This window comes from Triticum urartu, chromosome 1A (assembly GCF_056163025.1).
Source record: "Triticum urartu cultivar PI428250 chromosome 1A, HENAU_Tu73, whole genome shotgun sequence".
NCBI lineage: Eukaryota > Viridiplantae > Streptophyta > Magnoliopsida > Poales > Poaceae > Triticum > Triticum urartu.
Genome location: NC_141873.1, coordinates 584,025,914 through 584,045,456, shown reverse-complemented (window position 1 = coordinate 584,045,456; position 19,543 = coordinate 584,025,914). Strand labels below are relative to the sequence as shown.

At 46.2% G+C, this 19,543-nt stretch overlaps 3 protein-coding genes across 3 annotated transcripts; 1 reads left to right on the top strand and 2 right to left on the bottom strand.

The window, feature by feature from the left end:
* The first annotated feature begins 4,094 nt into the window (after positions 1-4,094).
* On the top strand, positions 4,095-8,651 carry LOC125532136 (uncharacterized). The gene is made up of 3 exons (XM_048696296.2): positions 4,095-4,435; positions 6,380-7,847; positions 8,233-8,651. The coding sequence occupies exon 2, from the start codon at positions 6,480-6,482 to the stop codon at positions 7,806-7,808; it is 1,329 nt and encodes a 442-aa protein (XP_048552253.1). The 5' UTR covers positions 4,095-4,435; positions 6,380-6,479; the 3' UTR covers positions 7,809-7,847; positions 8,233-8,651.
* Positions 8,652-9,100: 449 nt separating this feature from the next.
* On the bottom strand, positions 9,101-10,644 carry LOC125532143 (uncharacterized). Its single transcript, XM_048696304.2, has one exon. The coding sequence runs from the start codon at positions 10,477-10,479 to the stop codon at positions 9,262-9,264; it is 1,218 nt and encodes a 405-aa protein (XP_048552261.1). The 5' UTR covers positions 10,480-10,644; the 3' UTR covers positions 9,101-9,261.
* A 7,392-nt stretch (positions 10,645-18,036) lies between these two features.
* On the bottom strand, positions 18,037-19,276 carry LOC125540442 (uncharacterized). Its single transcript, XM_048704061.2, has one exon. The coding sequence runs from the start codon at positions 19,190-19,192 to the stop codon at positions 18,230-18,232; it is 963 nt and encodes a 320-aa protein (XP_048560018.1). The 5' UTR covers positions 19,193-19,276; the 3' UTR covers positions 18,037-18,229.
* Between the last annotated feature and the right edge of the window lie 267 nt (positions 19,277-19,543).

The following is a 19,543-nucleotide window of genomic DNA, read 5'->3' as shown; positions in this document are numbered from 1 at the left end:
CTCGAGAATCCTAAAAACCCAGTTGTAAACTGAAAAGCCATAGTTCACTTTCTCATGTTGCACCAATTGCCTCATTCATTAATAACCTTCTGATAATGAGAAAAACGCAACTATAGCTGACCAGACTAGTACGAACCATTTAATAGCAGTATTAAGCACTCAAACTTCAAGCATTAGATTCATTGAAAGACATTACTCCTTTAAACGATGCTTGATTACCTCTCTGCGCAGGGCATCTTAGACGTCCGATACGCCCGCGACGCGTCATGCTGCCTTCCGCTCACATCGTTCTGTCCCTCGTCGTGCCAGCGGCTTCAGAAGTCCATGGCGTGTGGGCCGGGTGCGCGCCCATCTCCCTGTCGCCTGCCGTCTTTTGACTCGTGTTGCGTGTGCTTTTCCTGCGCTGGTGGAGACGGCATGCCAGGGAGTTCAGTTGTTGTTTGGCCGGTTGTTGACCTTTGGTGGCTAGCCGGATACGTTCAACGTTGTTGGGTCCGCTCGGTTGGCTTGGGGCTGCTCGTTTGGCGTGTTCTGGGTGGGTGTGTTTATTTGGTTCGGTTGCTACATTCCCGGTTGTTGGCCGCCTCGTGATCGTGATCGGCTTCACTTGACGGCATGCCCTTTGTACCGTTGTCGAGATAGCCGAGAGCGTAAGATGGTATAGTTGTGGTCGAGGTAGCCGAGAGCGTAGGGTGGTGTAGCCATGGTCGATGTCGAGTCGGGGTGACCGGTGTCGAGGTAGTCGTTGTGGACCAGGAAAAAGGAGCGACGATGGTGGCCCGAGGAGGCGCCGGCGGCGGCTAGGTTAGGAGCGCGTCGACGGTGCTCGAAGTAGGCAAGGAAGAACCCGACAACATGACGAAGACCGGCGCGGACGGTGGTGTTCCCGCGCTTAGGGAGGCAGCGCGGCACATACCACGTACAAGTCGACGCGCGGGGATGGCGGAGTGGACCGTGCCGCGGCGCTACGGCCCGAAGGGCAACACAGGTGCAGCGCGCAGGTCGGGGCGACGGCGGGGAAGACCTCATGGCGGCGGCAGAGACCGCGTGCCACGCTCGCAACGGCCCAATGAGACGACGCAGCAGCAATGCGAGGGGTGATGCAGCCACGGGGACGATCTGAAGCAGACGGCCTCGGGGCGGCGGTGAACCGCGGGCTGCAACACTACGGACCGAAGGAGCGACGCAGCGGCAGTGCGCGGGTCAATGCAGCTGCGAGGAGAACCATGGGACAGCGACAGAAACTTCGTGTCACGCTTGCTATGACCCGACGGAGCGATACAACGGCAGCGCGAGGGTTGGTGTAGGCACGGGAGCGGCCATGTTGCGGCCACCCGGTGCTCAGTCAATGAAGAGGTGTGCATACGCGATGACGATATTCGTAGCAGGTGCAGGCAGCAAAGCTGTACATGCATGGGACGTACGTACAAGCCACCCTGTACACCGTGACATGGATCGGTGGATTTAGATCACCAAGCAACAAATCACGCTGGAAGACGACCTACAATCCACGCCTGCGTGCGCCAACGCGGGATGCTTGAGGGCCACAGGCCACAGCCCACAGGTCACGCGGCGCGGACGAAGGACGGGCTAGCGCGCACGAGCTGCCGGACGTCGCAGCTGCGCTGCACAACGTGCATGGACGCGTCCTGCATGAAGCCGATCTCAGTGGAGAGCGACGCGCGGACGGATGCGGGCGTCCCTCGGGTGCCACGGCCGCGCTTGATGTGTAGTCCCCGTCAAGGTTGGAGTAGCTGCGCACTAGGACCGACGGGGCGGTGGGCGACGCAAACCGATTTACAGATCGGAAAATCAAAAAGGGACACCGATTAGTCGATCGATAAAAAAAAACCTGGATCAATAGATAAGAAGGAGGACTTTTGAGAACAGCCGATCAACATGATTGGCAGATAAACTCTAGGCACGGGCGGCACGGCCTTCGGTGGCGATCATGGGAAGATTGAATGTTCCGAGGGCGGCGTTGTGCGGAAGCGGCGGCGGTTAGAGTTTGGATCAGGGTTAGGCTAATGCCATGTTAGAAGAGAATAGAAAAAGATTCATGAAATTGATGATTATTGCTTGAGCCTTGTTGGCATATATGTAGAAGTACATGATTATCTTAAAGTACAAGACAAGGTAAAATAAACTTTACGCTATTCTATATTTTCTAAATAAACATTATACTCAACAGTTGAAAACCGTAAAATTTTGCTAACTTCTGTTTGTAGCAGATGTGATAATAGACTCGAAGTTTCTTGTGTCAACGTGCACATCTTTATTTACAGAAATACTATAATATACAATATATTTTTTCGCCGGAAAAATGCCCACTTTATTTATTTTTAGAAAAATGTAACACTGTGGTTACGCAAATAGTTATTTTTTTTATTCAATGAGTACAATTTTTATCCATTTATTTTGTATGTATTGTTTACTTCTGGGGGAAGAGCTTGTGGCGATGCTAGTGATGATCATCTACGTTAATAATGTTTTGTAGTTCAAAAAAAAAAGAAAATCCTAATAAAACGTTCTTCAGAAATCTCAGTCTTCATTAAAAAGCTCATCTATATTAGCAAAATGCTCACACTCACGTTGAAAATTTTACGTATCAAGAGTTCACTTTTTCCTATTTTTATTAAATAAAATGTTGGAATGGTCAGCGAGAAAAATGTATGGAAAAAGCTTGGCTTCAACCGGCGGACGCTCGCGTGCGATCCGCCGGCTCGTTCATGTGACTCGTGTCCTGCCTGGACGGTTTCATCTTTTTCTTTCTTTCGATCAACGTGACCGCTGAGCGCTGTTCACTATCCTTTACAATATTTTCTGCAACATATTGTAACAAGACTTATGTTGCAGAAACATATTGTAAAAAAAATTAAATTGCAACAAAAACTCTGTTACAAAAAAAACTATAAAAAGACATGTGCTGTAAAAAAATGCAACTTGACATACGTGGCAAAAATTCTGTAACATGACCCGTGATGCAGAAAATTTCCTGCAACACGACCTATGTTGCAATGATAAAAAGTGACGCTTGGTCGCTCAATCCACTTGATCCGATGGCTCGTGAGCCGACAGACTTCTTTAAAAGATTCACCGGCCACGCTCGCACACATACTCCGTTATTTCTCTTGTCAACCATGTGTCCTCTATCTTATCCTGCAACAATGGTGGTGTTCCGAACCATAACATCGAACGACGACTGCAACTTAAACAATCTTTTGTAATATCAACTCTGTTGCAAAAAAAACTGCAACAAAACCTCTATTGCAAAAAAACAAATCTACAACAAAAACTATGTTGCAAAAAAAAATCCTGCAACACATCATATGTTGCAAAAAATATATTCTACGACATAATATTTATTGTAAATGTTTCCGCAACAAGACCTTTGTTGCGAAGTAAAGAGAGACGTTGAGCCACACGATTATGCCACATCCAACGACCGGCGAGGCGGCGGATCTTTTTAAAAGATCCGACGGCCGACGCGTAGTGGCCTCCAAAATGTATTGGGGTAGAAAATTATTTTACTAGCCTGAAAAGTTTTGTAGACTCTAAACTAAAGTAAAAGAGGTAAAGATACGAACATAAAGAACATCCAATCATAGAGTCCCGCCTTTCAAAAAAAAAGCATGAGTCACGCACTAGTCAAATTAGTAGTTTTTTCTGAGAAATAGTCAAATTACTAGCTGAGCTGTGACCATTGACATGGACTCGCACACTAGTCGCGCCTCTCAGGCCTCCTCGGCGACGCCTACAGAAAGGAAACGACGCCGACCAAACATCCGATCTCAAGTGGGGTATGTTGCTAGATTCTCATAGCTCCATGGCCGCCATCATCAAGGTGGAGAAAAAGGCATATAGGCTCTTCTTTTAGGAGGGGTTTTTCTTTTTGAGATATTTATTTTAGGAGGAGTTTTTCTTTTTGAGACAAAGATATTTTGAGGAGGGAATATAGGCTGCGTAGATTGGGCCGCACAAAAAGAAGCCTCGTCTCATCTCCGGCCCGGCCGGCTCAACACGCAGAAGCGGCCCGCATCTTCATGTCCAGCCCAAACCCAGTTAACATTGCTGCTTGGGCATATTCCGTCGCACCTGGAGCCCGAACGGAGAAAACAAAACACACGAGGGCCCCACTCTCTCCTTCGTCTCCCCCACCCCAACGCCGCAAATCCCCAATCCCTCGCCGGCGCCGGAATCCTTCTCCGCCGCCCGCCTGCCATTCTCCCTCGCGCCCTCCCTCACCACCATCCACCGCAGCCGATCTACAACCGCGGGGTGGCCGGCCGGCCGGCGGACTGCCGCGCGCTCGAGGACGCCGGCCGTCGGCGACCGGGGAGAAGGGCCAAGGCTCCGCTGCCGTAGTAGCTTGCGGAGGAGGGTAGGTCTCGGCGCGGAAGCGGGAGTAGGCGCGAAGGCTCCGCTGCCGTGGACGGTAAGAGCAGCAGCAGCTCTACTGTGGTGCCACATCGCCCAGTGACCATGATTGATTTCCGCCAGTTTGATTTATAGACGTCTGTCCCTGTAGCTGCAGGTCCATCACTGAGTAGAGTAGATACAAGGTGTAGCAGACAGGCGGTAGAGAGTATAGGATGGACATGGTAGAGCGGGTGTAGGTCTAGGGTTACAGGGCTGCTGGAATTGGGGGGAGCTATGCCGGGGGCGGTGGTAAAGGGGAGCCACTATGCCCGGCTGGCCTGATGCACGGTGAGGGTAGGGTGCCTGGCTTGACGGCGCGACAGCCGGGGTGTGTGGGATTTATGCCTCTCGGGGAGGGTAGTGAGGGGAGTTCAAATTCTTGTAGTAAGTATTTCTCCCTCCGTCCGGAAATACTTGTCGGAAAAATGGATACAAATGGATGTATCTAGAACTAAAATACATCTAGATTCATCCATTCCTCGGACAAGTATTTCCGGACGGAGGGAGTACTTAATAAAGAGTAATAAGAATAAGTAATCTCCTGCAAGATAATTGAAACGATATCCTCCTTGATCAAATTACTTTTGTTTTTGTTTGGGACCCTTGTCTTGTGAGACTATCCCCACCTTGTGGCACTCTTGACCAGTTTTGGTATATATGGGACTTATGCAATCCCATTTTGCAAAGAGAACGGAATGGAAATTTCTAGCCGAATACTAAGCACGTAAATTCAGTCAATAGGCTGACTAGCCGATTAATCCCTACTCCACCCGACCGAGCAGCTACAAGTTACCGATATCCTGAACATTGGTTCCACCTCAGCTGGCTTTGCCTTCCACTATGGTTATGCTACGGTTTGATGTAGTTTTGCTGGCTTAACCGAACTTATTGCCCTGTTGCCAAACAGCAGTTTTCCTATATATTGCAATTCTCTTCTTTCAGTAATTTCATCTTCTCCCGTTGAAAGAGCATGCCACAGTTTATGAGGCAAAACTTCGAACAGTCTAGATTATGTGTCATAAATAGAGGAGATGTAGCTACGTCTACATCTGTACAATTACTTTGGTTGTAAGCATCATGACATATACGGTGTTCTTATTGTAATGTTTGCATTCTCCCCCCTTTTCAATCCCTTTGTGATGAACTGCTGGGATTTACCTTGCATGCGTAAGTTAATATCTTGTATATTTGCAAGTCAGAAGCTCCATTGAGCCTCCACATTTAATTATCAAGAAATCATGTCTAGCAGCCTTTATTGCAGTTATATAGACCGTTGGATGGCACCTAAATCCTTCTGTGTTTATTGGTCCGTCTCATCTATGCACACGACCCAACTGGACTCAATTAGCAGCGTAACTCAGTCCTGTCTAAGTTTCTGTTTGACCCACGATGTCCCTTTTTTTGATCAAACTGCAAGATAACCATTGCCTATGAACATACATGCCAGACAAGTAAAAATTCACATGGAAGTTTGTAAACAATCTTTAGCTTCAGACTGCCACATTTGTAGGTTCTGACTAGCATATCGAACTTCATAGGACACAGTGAAGCTATCATCCAGATATGGTGAATGCATACAAGAAAGGTTTAATTGTCAGTGAGATAACAACTGTCCTGTTTTTTGTCACTAAAACGCTAATTTTTTGTATGCGATATCATATTTGAATACGCGTCAGACATACAGGCTGTCTGCCCCAAACTCTATTCACCGCAGCAGCTTATGACCGACGATGTTATGGTTATGTTTTAAACCTATCATCTTATATTATGATATTGTATAACCTTTTTGTTCTGTAGGTTGTTAGTGCCTTGACATGCCTAACATGGCAGCCTTTTCATTTGATGCTTGCAGTAGTTAGGTAGTCAGTTAAATATTTGGTTGTGGCAACATTGAGAAGTATACAGATGTGCAAATATGCATGTGCAGGGCTTTTGACAATTTGTCCAAATTGCTATGCAGGGCTATATTGTGATATTGAAGTGAAGACCTGTGGCACCTCCTGTACCTTTTGTATGGTATTGACAAGAAGTTCAACTGCCTGGGTGATTATTTTGGGAAAATGGACCGCAGTAACCTACCTCCTGGAAACACGACGCAAGGAACTCCTTATGCTAGTTTGAATCTACATGGTAACTCCTTGCAAATGCATGCTCCAAGCTCAGGAAAACATCTATTTAACCAATCTCAGATGCCAGGGAGTTTCACAATGCCTATCAACCGGGCTACAGAACATGATAACCCCGGATCCGGATTTCAGTTTGTAGAACATGGGAAAAAGGATCACCACCAGCAGCAGCAGCAGCACAACCATCTCATAAAGAACTCCATCAGTGACGACGAGGAGCATGATATGACTGAGGATGCTACTGATGCCCAGAGTGGCAAGGGCAAGAAAGGCTCAGCATGGCATCGGATGAAGTGGACTGGTTCGATGGTTAAGCTTTTGATTACCGCAGCATCTTACACGGGGGAGGATCCTGGGGCGGATTTGGGCGGCGGGAGGAGGAACATTACAGTAATGCAGAAGAAGGGCAAGTGGAAAGCAATATCAAAGGTCATGGGCGAAAGGGGCTGCAATGTGTCACCGCAGCAGTGCGAGGATAAGTTCAATGACCTCAACAAGAGATACAAAAGGCTTACGGATATCCTTGGTCGTGGTACTGCTTGCAATGTTGTGGATAATCCAGCACTCCTTGATTGCATGAATAATCTTTCCGATAAGATGAAAGAAGATGCAAGGAAGATATTGAACTCTAAGCATTTATTCTATGAGATGATGTGTTCCTATCATAACAACAACCGTGTGAATTTACCCGAAGATCTTGCACTTCAGCACTCACTACAGGTTGCTCTTAGATGTAAAGAGGAGCATGATCCAAGGAGGGATGCAAGTGGAGATGCTGAAGAAGATGACCATAGTGCAGATTCTGATTACGAGGATCATGACGAAGAGCATCAAGCAGTTCATCACAGTATGAGGGATCCTTCCATGAATAAAAGGATGTGTCATGCATTGGATCATGGTGATGCAGGTTTTCTCACCTCAAGCTCGAATGATGGTAGTGGGAGTTTGGATCCCCATGGCATCGCATTGGATATCAACAAGGATTTTACGGATGGAACCAACCTGTCTGTTGTGCGGAAGGAACTGGCTTCCCAAGCAATAGAGCTTCGGAAACGTCGCTTGCAGATTGAAGCACAGGAACTGGAAGTAACAGAGCAACGTCTAAAGTGGGAGAGATTCAAGAGGAAGAAGGACAGGGAAATTGAAAGGATGGAATCGGAGAATGAAGAAATGATGCTCGAGAACAAGCGTTTGGAACTTCAGCTAAAGCACAAGGAGCTAGAAGTTGAGCTTAAGCTAAAAGGCAATCCAGACCATGAATGATTTATGTTGGATCAGTCAAAAGCTTTGGTTTGCAGTATGGTAAGCATGAATGTTATGGATATTCTTTTTTTAATAGCTTTCACATTCTCTGGAAAACATGTGTCAGTGTCAGATTTTAGTCGATTCGATATTTGTGTCCCTGAGATATCTTTGCAGGTGTACAATAAGGGTTTTGCATAAATATAAGAAAGGCGTTAATTAGAGCATTAATGGATTTGCATAAATAAGAAAAAGCATCTACTTGTGAGTGATTTACACTACAATATCCATAATGCCTGTCATTTACATGGTGTACCTGGGTGATACATAATTATCGGATAGCAGATTAGGTGCAGACTACAGACAATAAACCATATGGCATATTAGCATATTACAGTGTACCTGGGTTTTGCATGCTTGATATCATTCCTTTCCATTGTTTCAGGTCGAAGTTGGCTTTTGACAAGAATATGGCTGTTCAAGAAAAAACCCTGAAGACCAACTCGAGACCCGTTGGACATTGTCGAGTGATCTTCTAGTTGCCTCTCGTTGTTGTTGTTGCCAACATTTGTTGTACTACCAGGCTTGCAGTAAGCATGTGACATCATGGTGATAACTAGTTCCTCAGCTCTTTCGGTGACGGTTTCTTCGGTTATGGTGAACATATAATAAATGTGTGCCGGACAAGGAAAGTTCACATGGAAGTTTGAAAACTACCCTAAGGTTCAGACTGTCACATTTTATAGATTCAGACTAGCATCTCGTACCTTTTGGGATCGAGCAGTTGGAAGCTTAATTGAATTGTGTGAAGGTATCACATTATCCATATGCTGCGGTTGTATGCAAGAACGGTATATTTTGTCAGTGTGTGTGGGTCCCGTTCCACCTCTTGTGAATGACATCATATAACAGGTGTGCTGTTTTCGTCCCATAGAAAAAGGACCCTCTTATTTGGTGAACACTAGCTGGGAGGGTGGCAACTTCTCTAGGAGAACTGCGAGGGCGTTCGCTGGGGTTCCTTCCCAACGAACGTTCGCAGTTATCATTACCATAGAAAACTAAATAAAGAACCGCAATGGGATTCGCTGGGAGTTCCTTCTCAGCCAACGTTCGCCAGTTAGGATTACCATAGAGAAAAGTAAGGATGCAAACTTAGAAACTTCGGATATCCTACGACCTTGATTAGTTCAACCAAATGAATTAAATTTTCAGAAGTGATGTAACTTCTGAAAACTTAATACTCTGCTGGTACCATGAGAAACACACTGCCGTATGATTTTTTTTGTGTGTGAATAAAAGCACCAATCCGAAGGTGTATGTTGCACATCAATCTTCAGTCAGCTTTGGTTGTCTCTATGTACACACTTAACTTGCACACATATCTTTACATGTCTCTGTACACTCTGATCACACAAATAGCTTAGTTCGGTACATATTTACCCAGTGTCTGTGTATGTTACGTATGCAGCGCTGCTCACTTCCTGAAGAGCTTCTGGGAGACGAGGAAGCCGATGGAGAAGGCGGCGACGCCGACGGCGACCACCTCCTTGTTCCTCCTCGCCATCTCCACCGCGTTGTCCGCCCACTTCATGTCCGTCAGCCCCTTGAGCTCCCCGGCGATGCGGTTCTTCCAGGCCGTGCATGTCGATGCCACCGCCTTCTTCGCCTGCTCCGTTTTTGCTTCCATGGCCGTCGCCGCGGCAGCAGCCTTGGCCCTCTCTTCCTCGCCGCGCCGCCTCACCCTCTCCGCTAGGCTCTCCGGGTCAACCTCCGCCTTGGCCTTCTCGCCGTCGGCAACCTCTGCCTTCGGCGCTGGCTTCTCTGGTGTCATCGCAGCAGCTGCTGGCTGGGGTGCCTTGGGCTTCACTTCTTCTTCCTTCTTCGACGCCGGCGCCGGCATATGCTCAATTTGCTTGCGCCTCTTGGCCTCCTCCATGCGATGAACATGCTCCGCGACCTGACGTGTCGTCCTGCCGAGCGTGCTCTCCTTAGGCTCACTGCCAATGACGGCTTCCTTCTTCTCGCCGCCGTCGTCCCTGGTAGCCGGCTGCTTGGCGCCGTTTTTCTCCTTCTTTCCAGCCCCGCCGTCCTTGGATGGCAGCTGGTGGGAGGTTAGCGGCGGCGGCTTGACGGCACCCTCCTCCTTGGACATCTTCTTGGCGCCATCGACCTCTGCTTGTGGCGTCAGCTTGGCAGCACCCTCCTCCCTGGGCATCTTCTTGGCGCCATCGACCTCTGTGGGTGGCGTCGGCTTGGCGGGCATGCTCTTGGCGGCGTCGTCGACCTCTGCGGGTGGCGTCGGCTTGGCCTTCTCCTCCTTGGCCGCACCACCGGGTTTAGTCTTCTTGATTTCCTCGATGCTCGTCGGTGGGGCCGGCGCCGCACCGGCGCGCTTGGGCACGGTGAGCGTGAGCACGCCGGCCTCGAAGCGGCCGGCGATGTCGTCGAGGCTGGCGGTTGCGGGCAGCTGGAAGACCTTGTGGAGGGAGGCGCCCGGCCTGGTGCCGCGCACGGTGAGCCTCCCGGCGCCGTCCACCTGCACGCGGAAGTCGTCCTTCCTGAAGCCCGTCAGTGTGAGCCGGAGCACGTAGGTGCCGGCCTTCTCCGCCCACTCGAACTTGGGGTCTACCACCGCCGCCGCCGCCGCCGGTGTTGCCGCCGGCTGCTGCTGGCTGGTGGCGGTGGCGGCCATGAGGAAGCGTAGGGAAGGAATCGTGATGGCCTGAAGAGTGATGCTTGCTCTGTTGTTGGATGATCGAGAGGTGAGGTGAGATGAGATGGGAAGGATGCGCCGTGTATATATACGACGTACGTAGGTGACGCATGGAATGTTTGGTTGGTTCGAAGCTTGGGCTGTGAGGAGATCTAGAGGAGCAAGGAGGAGAGCCGGGCCATGGATGCATACGTGTAGTGTAGTGTAGGTATGAAGAAGAAGTGTAGCTTAGCTTGCAAGCTAGTACTACATCCATGGAGTCATGGCCTCTTGGGTGGGGAAAGGTTTTGGGATCTAAATCTACGGATTCAGAAGCGAGGGAAGTTAAGCTATGGAGGTGAAGAAGGAATGCTTGCTTGGTGTGCATGTCATCGTCCGCCGGCCGCGTGTGCAGCACCGTGTTCACATCGATTGGAGGCCGCGCGCGTGACTGGAACTGGATCAAAATCGCATCTTCAATTTTACATCACTTATGTATAACTTGTCAAAAAATGGTGGCACGACTTCAGGATGCTCGGTTTCTCATCACTTAGAATTTTATATTCTGGCATAATTTGATTATGTTTTTCTGTCGATATTATTGAGATTTTCTGCATAAAAATGGTGCCGCGCTTAGAAAAACATTTTAGCTATATGTAAATCGCCTCAAAATTAATTTTAGGTCAGTCGATTTTTGGGCTGTTCATTTCTGATTTAAGATCCGTGTACTTTTATTCTAGGACGGTCAGCGTGTCGTTTTCGGCTGTTTTTTTTTCTTGCCTAAATACATATTGGGCAGTCAATTCTTTAACGGGCCGAAGCCTATTCCAGAGCGAATAACCTTCCTCTTTCTCTTTTTTTTCTGTTTTTAATGCATTTTTGCTTTTGTTTCTTCCTTATCTTTATTAGTTGTTTTTATTTTTTTACTTTTGTGAGTACTTTTGGGATGTAGGGTGGATGTATCTATATACACACAGATACTATATAATATGTGCCCAAATTTCACTGCTATATGATTATTCTTTGTAAGTTTTGTATTTTTTTTCTTAAAGGGAAATACAAACTATACTAATTCATTTTTTCTTAGAAAACATCATTATTTTGATATTGTTTTAGTTTTATTTTCATTATTTTTTAAAGTTAATACTAATGCCACTAATTGAATCATTTTTAGATTTTTTTTGTAAATGTTCCACTTTTATATGCTTATTCATGCATATTTTAGAATAGCGCAATTTTTATGTATTTTTTGTACAAATTATCTCACTGTTTCTTTTTTCATTTCCTTTCTTCTTAAATGGTAAATACTAATTGCACTAGTTCATTCTTCCATAGAAAATTTATTTATTTTGAATTTGTTTTATATTTTTCATTCTCTTTCTTTTTAAAGTGTAATACCAATGCCATTAATTCATTACGTCTTACTCCTTCTGATTCATAATGTGTGTCGTAGTTTTGAACTACCGTTAGTTCAAAACTGCGACACGTTAGTTCAAAACTGCGACACATATTATGGATCGGAGGTAGTATTAAACATCTTTTTTGCAGAGTACCACTATTGTATTCTTATCTTGCATATTATTAAAAACACACAATTTTCGTCTAAATTGTGTGAACATTTTGTCATTGTTTTCCTTTATTGTTTTCACTTTCTTTATTCTTGAATGGTAGTACCAATGTCATTAATTCATTCCTTAGAAAACCTCTTTTTATTTGTGTGTGTGTACGTATACGTGCAGGCACCAAATAATATGTGTGTAAATTATATGGAACACGAAAATGCATTATTATATGCCAATTCTTTGCATATTGCAAAAAGTGCAATTTAGTGCAAAGTTGTGTGCAAGTTTTAATTTAATTTTTTGTTTTCTTTCTTCTTAAAGGGTTTCATACTTTCTTAGAAATCTTTTTTATTTTTATTTTCTTTCTTCTAAAAGGGTAATACCAATACCGCTAATTCAATTTTTTCTTAAAAACCTTCATTTTTTATTTTGATTTATTTTTTATTTCAGTTCATTTTGTAAGGGTAATGAGCCGTTTTAACACGCTCCCTCTTATCCCCTATTTTCACATGAGAGATAAGAGTATATAATAGATCTGGGCCGTTGATCTCATTAACTAATGGCCTGATTAACTCTTACCTTCTTACCTCATATGCAAAAAGAGGGGGTCAGATGGAGCATGTTAAAATTTGCCAAGGGTAATACTGATGTTACTAATCCATTACTTTTAGGAAACACTTTTTTTTGCAAAAAAAAAATCATTATTGCATGCTTATTTTTGTATATTATAAAAAATATGTAATATCAATGCCACGGTTTTTTTTAGGAAACTTCATTTTTTTTAGTATAGGGGATCATAAGGCTAGAGAAAGTAGATGTTTTTATGTTCTGTTATGTTATACATAGTTTGTTATTTTTCCTTTCTAAATTTGTATTTGATTAATTTAGGATTAAACATACCTATAATATTATTTTATTTATTTATTTTATATTTTCTTTCTTTTAAGAGGGTAGGCCTGGTGCAGTGGTGAAGTCCTCTCCACTTGTGCCAAAAGGTCCTTGATTTGAATCAACCTCTCTGCATTGCAGGTGTAACATTTTTGGAGAAACACTTCAAACCAATGCTGATGTTTTTGGCCACGAGACATGGGGATGTTTTAGCGGGTGTAGTCACGCATGCAAGTCGCTAACCGGCCAACATGCCCGGACAACCTTTTGTGTTTGGTAGCATGATTTTTTGAGCCGACTTGACGGGTCATCTGGCTTCTGTCGAGAATTACGCCTCGGACCAGATCGTGATCTTTGGAGGCTTAGACTAGCCACAATAGAGAGTAACATACACTAGTAACATCTATATATCCCTAGAATGTTACTATTTTTATAGTCGGTAGTAACATAAGTGCGGTAACATGCAAAGCTTAATTTATTAGGTTATAGACTCATATTGCATTGGGACATGTGATGTTACAGTAACTAGCTAAGTTACTGAAACTACCTCTCTCCTTATTAACTCATTGCCACATAAGCAAATTTGTTGAGTTGGACTCGATGTTACTGCTAAAGTTACTCCCACTGTGGCTAGTCTTAGAATACGTCACAGATTCTCGCGGCGAGCTCATCCTGTCAGGCTGGACTCCCGGCCGGATTAAGGATTCAGCAGACATCGGAGGTCCGACGTCGGATCCGATCCCCTTCATGGATGCCGGGTCAAACCCCTCGGCGTCGCTAGAGCACCCCGACATGACAACTCCAGGCGATCTCGCCTCGACCATCGGCTCAGACTCTGGTCCAGCCCCTATCTCTTAAGACATGTCGGATGTAGAACCGACAACGGCGCTGGATTCGGAGTAACCCTCGGATCTCCTCGGCGCCGAAACCATACCGACCTATAAGCCGGGTGTACTTCGAGTCAGCCCTACCTACAGCCAGGCCATGGATCCTGAAGAGTTGTCTCACATAAATGAGATGCTAGATCGTATCCAGAGAATGTCAATCTCGGACAACAAGACTTCGGTCTACGACAACATCGGACTTAAAGCCGACAACAGGGAAATTTACATCCCACCCACCACCCACCTAGTTGCCATAGTCGATGACTTAACCGACGTGTTGGACTATGACGAGGCCACATACATGGATGAAGATGCTAATGGCCCTGCAGAACACACTCCGCCTATGGTAAACACTGGCAAGTGGACCGCAATATCCACCTACGACATTTACGCGACGGATACCCCTAATTCCACTCCAAGATGTCGGCGTAGACGCAGAAGGGGCAACAACGAGGACAACAATGCCCAACCGATCGATGTTACAAACTCTCACGTAGGGCTGTATATATATACATGGCCAACCGACCATGACCTAAACCTACTATCACACGATGACAACAATCCTAACCGGACTAGACTCCAACGCTCATACGGGCCAAGTACTATGACGACTCGACATGCAAGCTAATTACAAGCCGGACATGATCACAACGGAAAAGAATTTTATGAGACCAGATCTTACGCGAGATCCATCCTGATAGATGACACGTGGCATTCATAAATCATAAAGCATCCCTCACCCCTCATTTAAAATCAGGAGGGGGGGGGGGGGGGGGGGGTCAGGATGGGTCTCACCTGCTAAACCGCGAGACCTGGTCCCATATAATTTTTTTCCGATCACAACCCACACTTACGTCAAGGTTGACTCCAATACGTACTACTACACGGCAGCGAGCAAAGTAGCATCTAACTAGCACTTGCCTAACACTAAACTCAAGATTATTGCTAACACCGTCGGGTGCTGTCGATTGCTACTCCTGCCGCCCCTTCTTTCTTTAGGCTGAAAGAAGAAGTTTGGGTCAGTTGACTCACCCAAATTATGTTTTCAGTTGATTTCTGACCCAAATTATGTTTTCAATCGATTGGCTTGTAGCCAATTCTTTAGAAAAAAAGCCTCCAAACAAAATAAAGGTTGGGTTCCTCATGAGAATTTTGGAAACATATGCCAATGTAGAAATCTCATTTTATTTAGGGGGATGAAAAGGTTTATCCTTCCTTGCGAAGAAAGGGACAAGGAGCTTCATTCAATAATTATTATACCGAACATCTAAAAAACAGTTATTATAAGGATTCAACAAAGAAAAGTTCAAGCCGTCTTAACTGCATGCACGGGAGCATGAGAGGACATAAACAAAAGTTTTGGATTCCGGATGCGGAAAAAAATCTCATGTGGCACTGATATTTCCGGTTACCGTTGTAATAAAAAATACCGGGTGGATATTTTTAATGAATTTTCAATCTGAACAAAATTCATTTATAATTCTTTCAAATTCAAAAAATCGGAATATTTTCTCTGTAAAGCGATTTCATGTGGGTGCCAAGATTCATAGTTATGAGGCGGTAACCGTATTTTTTGCCCGGTAACCGAATCCCTAGCGGCACCTGCTCACATGGAGGTAGCAGGCTATATGATTGATCTTAACATTGCCCCTCGGTAGGGGAGTCCACGACATATCCATTAAAATGTGGCTTCTTGTGATATATGATGCACCCTTTGAAGGCTAAGAAGGTGGTTGTGCGTGCTTCAAGAGATTAAGAAGAAGAAGTGAAATGTGTTGAAGAAGAAGATGATACGTCGTGCTCAACAAATGACTAAGAAATATTCAGGCATCATGGCTAACAAGGGGAAGAATCTCAAGGGAAGATCCTTTCGGAGAAGAAATTTCTATACTTGTGATAGTCTCGACACTTTGTTGTGGATTGTCCCTTGAAGAGAAGACAAGTCATATAAGGTTGTACTAAAGAAAATATATTCTCCAAGTTCTCTAAGAGAAAATGATGTCAAGGTGCCAATCCATGAGGAGTACATGTCCAACAACGATGAGAACAAGGACGGGGAGAATGTGGGTACTGTCTCCATAGCCATGCAATCCATGCCATCCTTCTCCTCTAGCGACCTCTTTGACGTACCCAACAAGATTGAGCCTATCACTCATCGTTGCCTCATGGCTAAAGAGGTAATAGCAAAGTCTGACTCCCCTAACCCACCTCTTTTCATGCCCAACTCTCCTTGTGAGCGGTTGGAGGATGAGTGTGATGGTGGTGAGGAGGATGGCGTGGATGCATCAATGACCTTTTATGAAAAATCTTCATGGTGGGACTTGTGCTCTCTTTGGCAATCTCTTGAAGACACTCTCTGAGCACGGTGACTTTGTTGAGACTGTTGAAAACCTCCTTATAGTGGAAAAAGAGAGAGTCAAACTCCTTGAGCATGAACTCCAAGAACTGGGAATCATGAAGGCTTCCCTTGAGGAATACATTATTGGCTATGAAATTGACTTTGTTAAAATCAGTGATTAATTCTCTTGCTAGTGAACTTGAGGTGTCAAGTGACATAAAGAGTAAACATGATATGCTTCAAGTTGACCATGCTAGGCTTGTTGAGGGCTTTGAGCTCCTTGAGAAAAGCTCCAATGTTGTCAAATGAGAGCTCATAGCTCTCACCAAGTCATATGCTCCACTTAAAGAATCTACCTTTAAGTCTCTTGCCAGCATTGCCCCCATTGATATTCACTATGATGCATGTTCTTCTAACTCTACACTCGACTACTCCTTGAGGAGAATAAGAAGTTGAAATATCAGCGGAGAAAAGGTTTGTGTCTTGCATTCAAAGGGAAAATAACCTTAATGACCTTTAATCAATCGAAGGGAATATGTTGCTAAGGAGGGAATTGGGTTTGATCCTTACTCGAAGAAGAAGAAGAAGACGATGAACAAGAAGAAATATAGAGCTCCTCCTCCACAACAAAAGATAGCTTTTGTGCGAGAAGGGCACAATGAAAAGGAGCAGTGAAAGGAGAAAGTTGGGGATGGAAATGTTACTAGGAACAAGGCCATTCCCAATGACTTTGTAGGAAAGAGTTGGGGAAGTAGGATAGTTGCCGTGGAGTTTGTGCTGGGACCTGGATGCTGCTGAAGGTGGGCGACCATGGTCTAAGAAATAGCATCTGGTTTCGGCTAAGGGTCACTGGTTGTTGCAATGATGAGGTAGTAGCCAATGGTGGGAGGTCTGGAGTGGGCCACATAGGGACCACATTATAGGTTGAGATTGCAGGGTCAAGAACGGTCGATGAATAGCGGAGACTTGATGACTGTGGCGATGCTAGGGAGTTGTAGAGGTGAGGGACGGATGGATGAAGTTAGGATTTTCATCATATATTTTGTACTATATGCTCTTGAGTCAATGTCATATAATTCATGGTCGTATAAGACGAGATATGATGATTGACTCCATGTTTGTTGTCTGAATATACATACTTTGTTTTTTTTACCCCGGTACAAAGGAAGAAAAGAAAAAAAAAGAGTACAAGCGGACTATCCAACTCCCGTTTTCTCTAACATGAAAACTAAATCAGTTGCTGGGAACTAAGATAAGAGGGACTTCATCCATTGCTCTAGACAGGCAATGTTTTTACTTTTAGTTCTATGCTTAACTAGAGATAGATCGTGGTGCACTCCATGCTTCCATGCTTCCAGGCTCGGGGAATTGTTATGAATTTTTTCCCCATTCCTCTGCATTCATATATTCCAGCATCCCATGACAACAATGTTCATGGCGATCTGTGGTGGGAAGGCTTGTTCGAGGAGGAGGATGTCATCAAAAACAGATATCCCTCTATGTCTACTTGGGGCAATGATGTCCCAACATGATAATGCAAACTGACAATCCCAGAGTAGATGTAAGGATGTTTCTTCAACTTGCTCTTGGCAGAGTGCATACTCGTAGCTTTGTAACAGGAAGTTCTATCTTTTGAGGAGATTTCTAGAGCTGATTCTATGATATAGAAGGAGCCAGAAGAAAATTTTATGTCTGATTCTGCTTGCAGCCTTCCACAAGTCCCTAAACAGGTGGTGTACCTCCGAGGGTCCTATCATTTGCTTATACATTTTACTGACAGAAAATAAGCCAGACTTCCACTCATAAGTCATAACTCCATGCATCAGCAGAATTTCCAAGTTGTTGCACAATTGGTGCAAGTTCATTTAGCTGCTGAAAAGCAATAGCAGAGAGAGTGGTATGGAATTGTTCCACAAATATACTTTGATGCTGTACACACTTTGATTGATGCCACCAATAGCTTACATGGTTGTTAAGTCACTAATGTACATTTTACTAACACAACAATAGCCTGTACATATTACGTGCCAACTGTTGGTGTATGTGAGATGGTCATCCTTCGTATGCATTGCTGCTGCTCACTTACCGAAGAGCCTCTGGGAGACGAAGAAGCCTAGCGAGAAGGCGGCGACGCCGACGGCGACCACCTCCTTGTTCTTCCTCGCAATCTCGAATGTGTTGTCCGCCCACTTCATGTCTGTCAGCCCCTTCAGCTCCCCTACAATGCGCTCCTTCCAGGCGGTGCATGTCGCCGCCGCCGCCTTCTTCTCGTGCTCCGCTTTCGCATCCATGGCTGTCGGCGTGGCAGCTGCCTTGGCCCTCACTTCCTCGCCGTCGCCGCACAGCCTAACCCTGTCCTCCAGGCTCTCCCGGTCAACTGCCGCCTTGTCCTTCTCGCCGATGGCAGGCTTCTCAGGTGTCGCCGCAGCTGGTGTTGCCGCTTGAGGAGCCTTAGGCCTAGGGTCTTGGTCCTTCTTCGCCGCCGGTGCTGGCTTCTTCTCTTCCTCCTGCTTGCGTCTGTTGGCCTCCTCTTCCATGCGCCGAACGCGCTCAGCGACCTGCCGACTCGTCCGGCCGAGCGTGCTCTCCTTGGACTCAGCGCCGCCAACCTCTGCGGGTGCCGCCGCCTTGGCAGCCTCCTTCGTGGGCTTCCTCTTGATCTCCTCGATGGACATCGGCGGTGCACCGTCCTCCTTGTCCTTGGCCACACCGGCACCGGAAGAGGCGAGCTTGCGCACGGTGAGCGTGAGCACGCCGGCCTCGAAGCGGCCGGCGATGTCGTCAAGGCTGGCGGTTGCGGGCAGCTGGAAGACCCTGTAGAGGGCGGAGCCAGGCCCGCCGGCGCTCGGCCTGGTCGCCCCTCGCACGGTGAGCTTCCCGGTGCCGTCCACCTGCACCCGGAAGTCGTCCTTCCTGAAGCCCGTCAGGGTAAGGCGGAGCACGTAGCTGCCCTCCTTCTCCGCCCACTCGAACTTGGGGTCCACCACCGTCGCCACCGGTGTTGCCGTCGGCTGCTGCTGCTTGGTGCCGGTGGCCGCCATGAGGAATCGTAGGCAAGCTCTGTGGTTGGTTGGTGGTGGTGCTTAGATGATCGAGAGGTGAGATGAGATGGGAAGGTTGGCATGATGCGCCGTGTATATATATATGAAGGTGAGGTGGAAGGAGGAGATTGCTGTATGGAATTAACCCGGCCGGGCCGACCATGCATGCATACGTGTAGGTATGAAGAGGTGTAGCTTAGCTTGCAAGCTAGTGCATCCATGGAGTCGTGCATGGGTGAGGAGGAAAGGTTTAGGGATATTTGCGCGGGAGGGTAAATCGGTTTCCAGGGTGGCAAGCTAACCCTATGGGGGTGAGGAAAGAATGAAAGGAGAATGCTTCGGGAAGCTAGC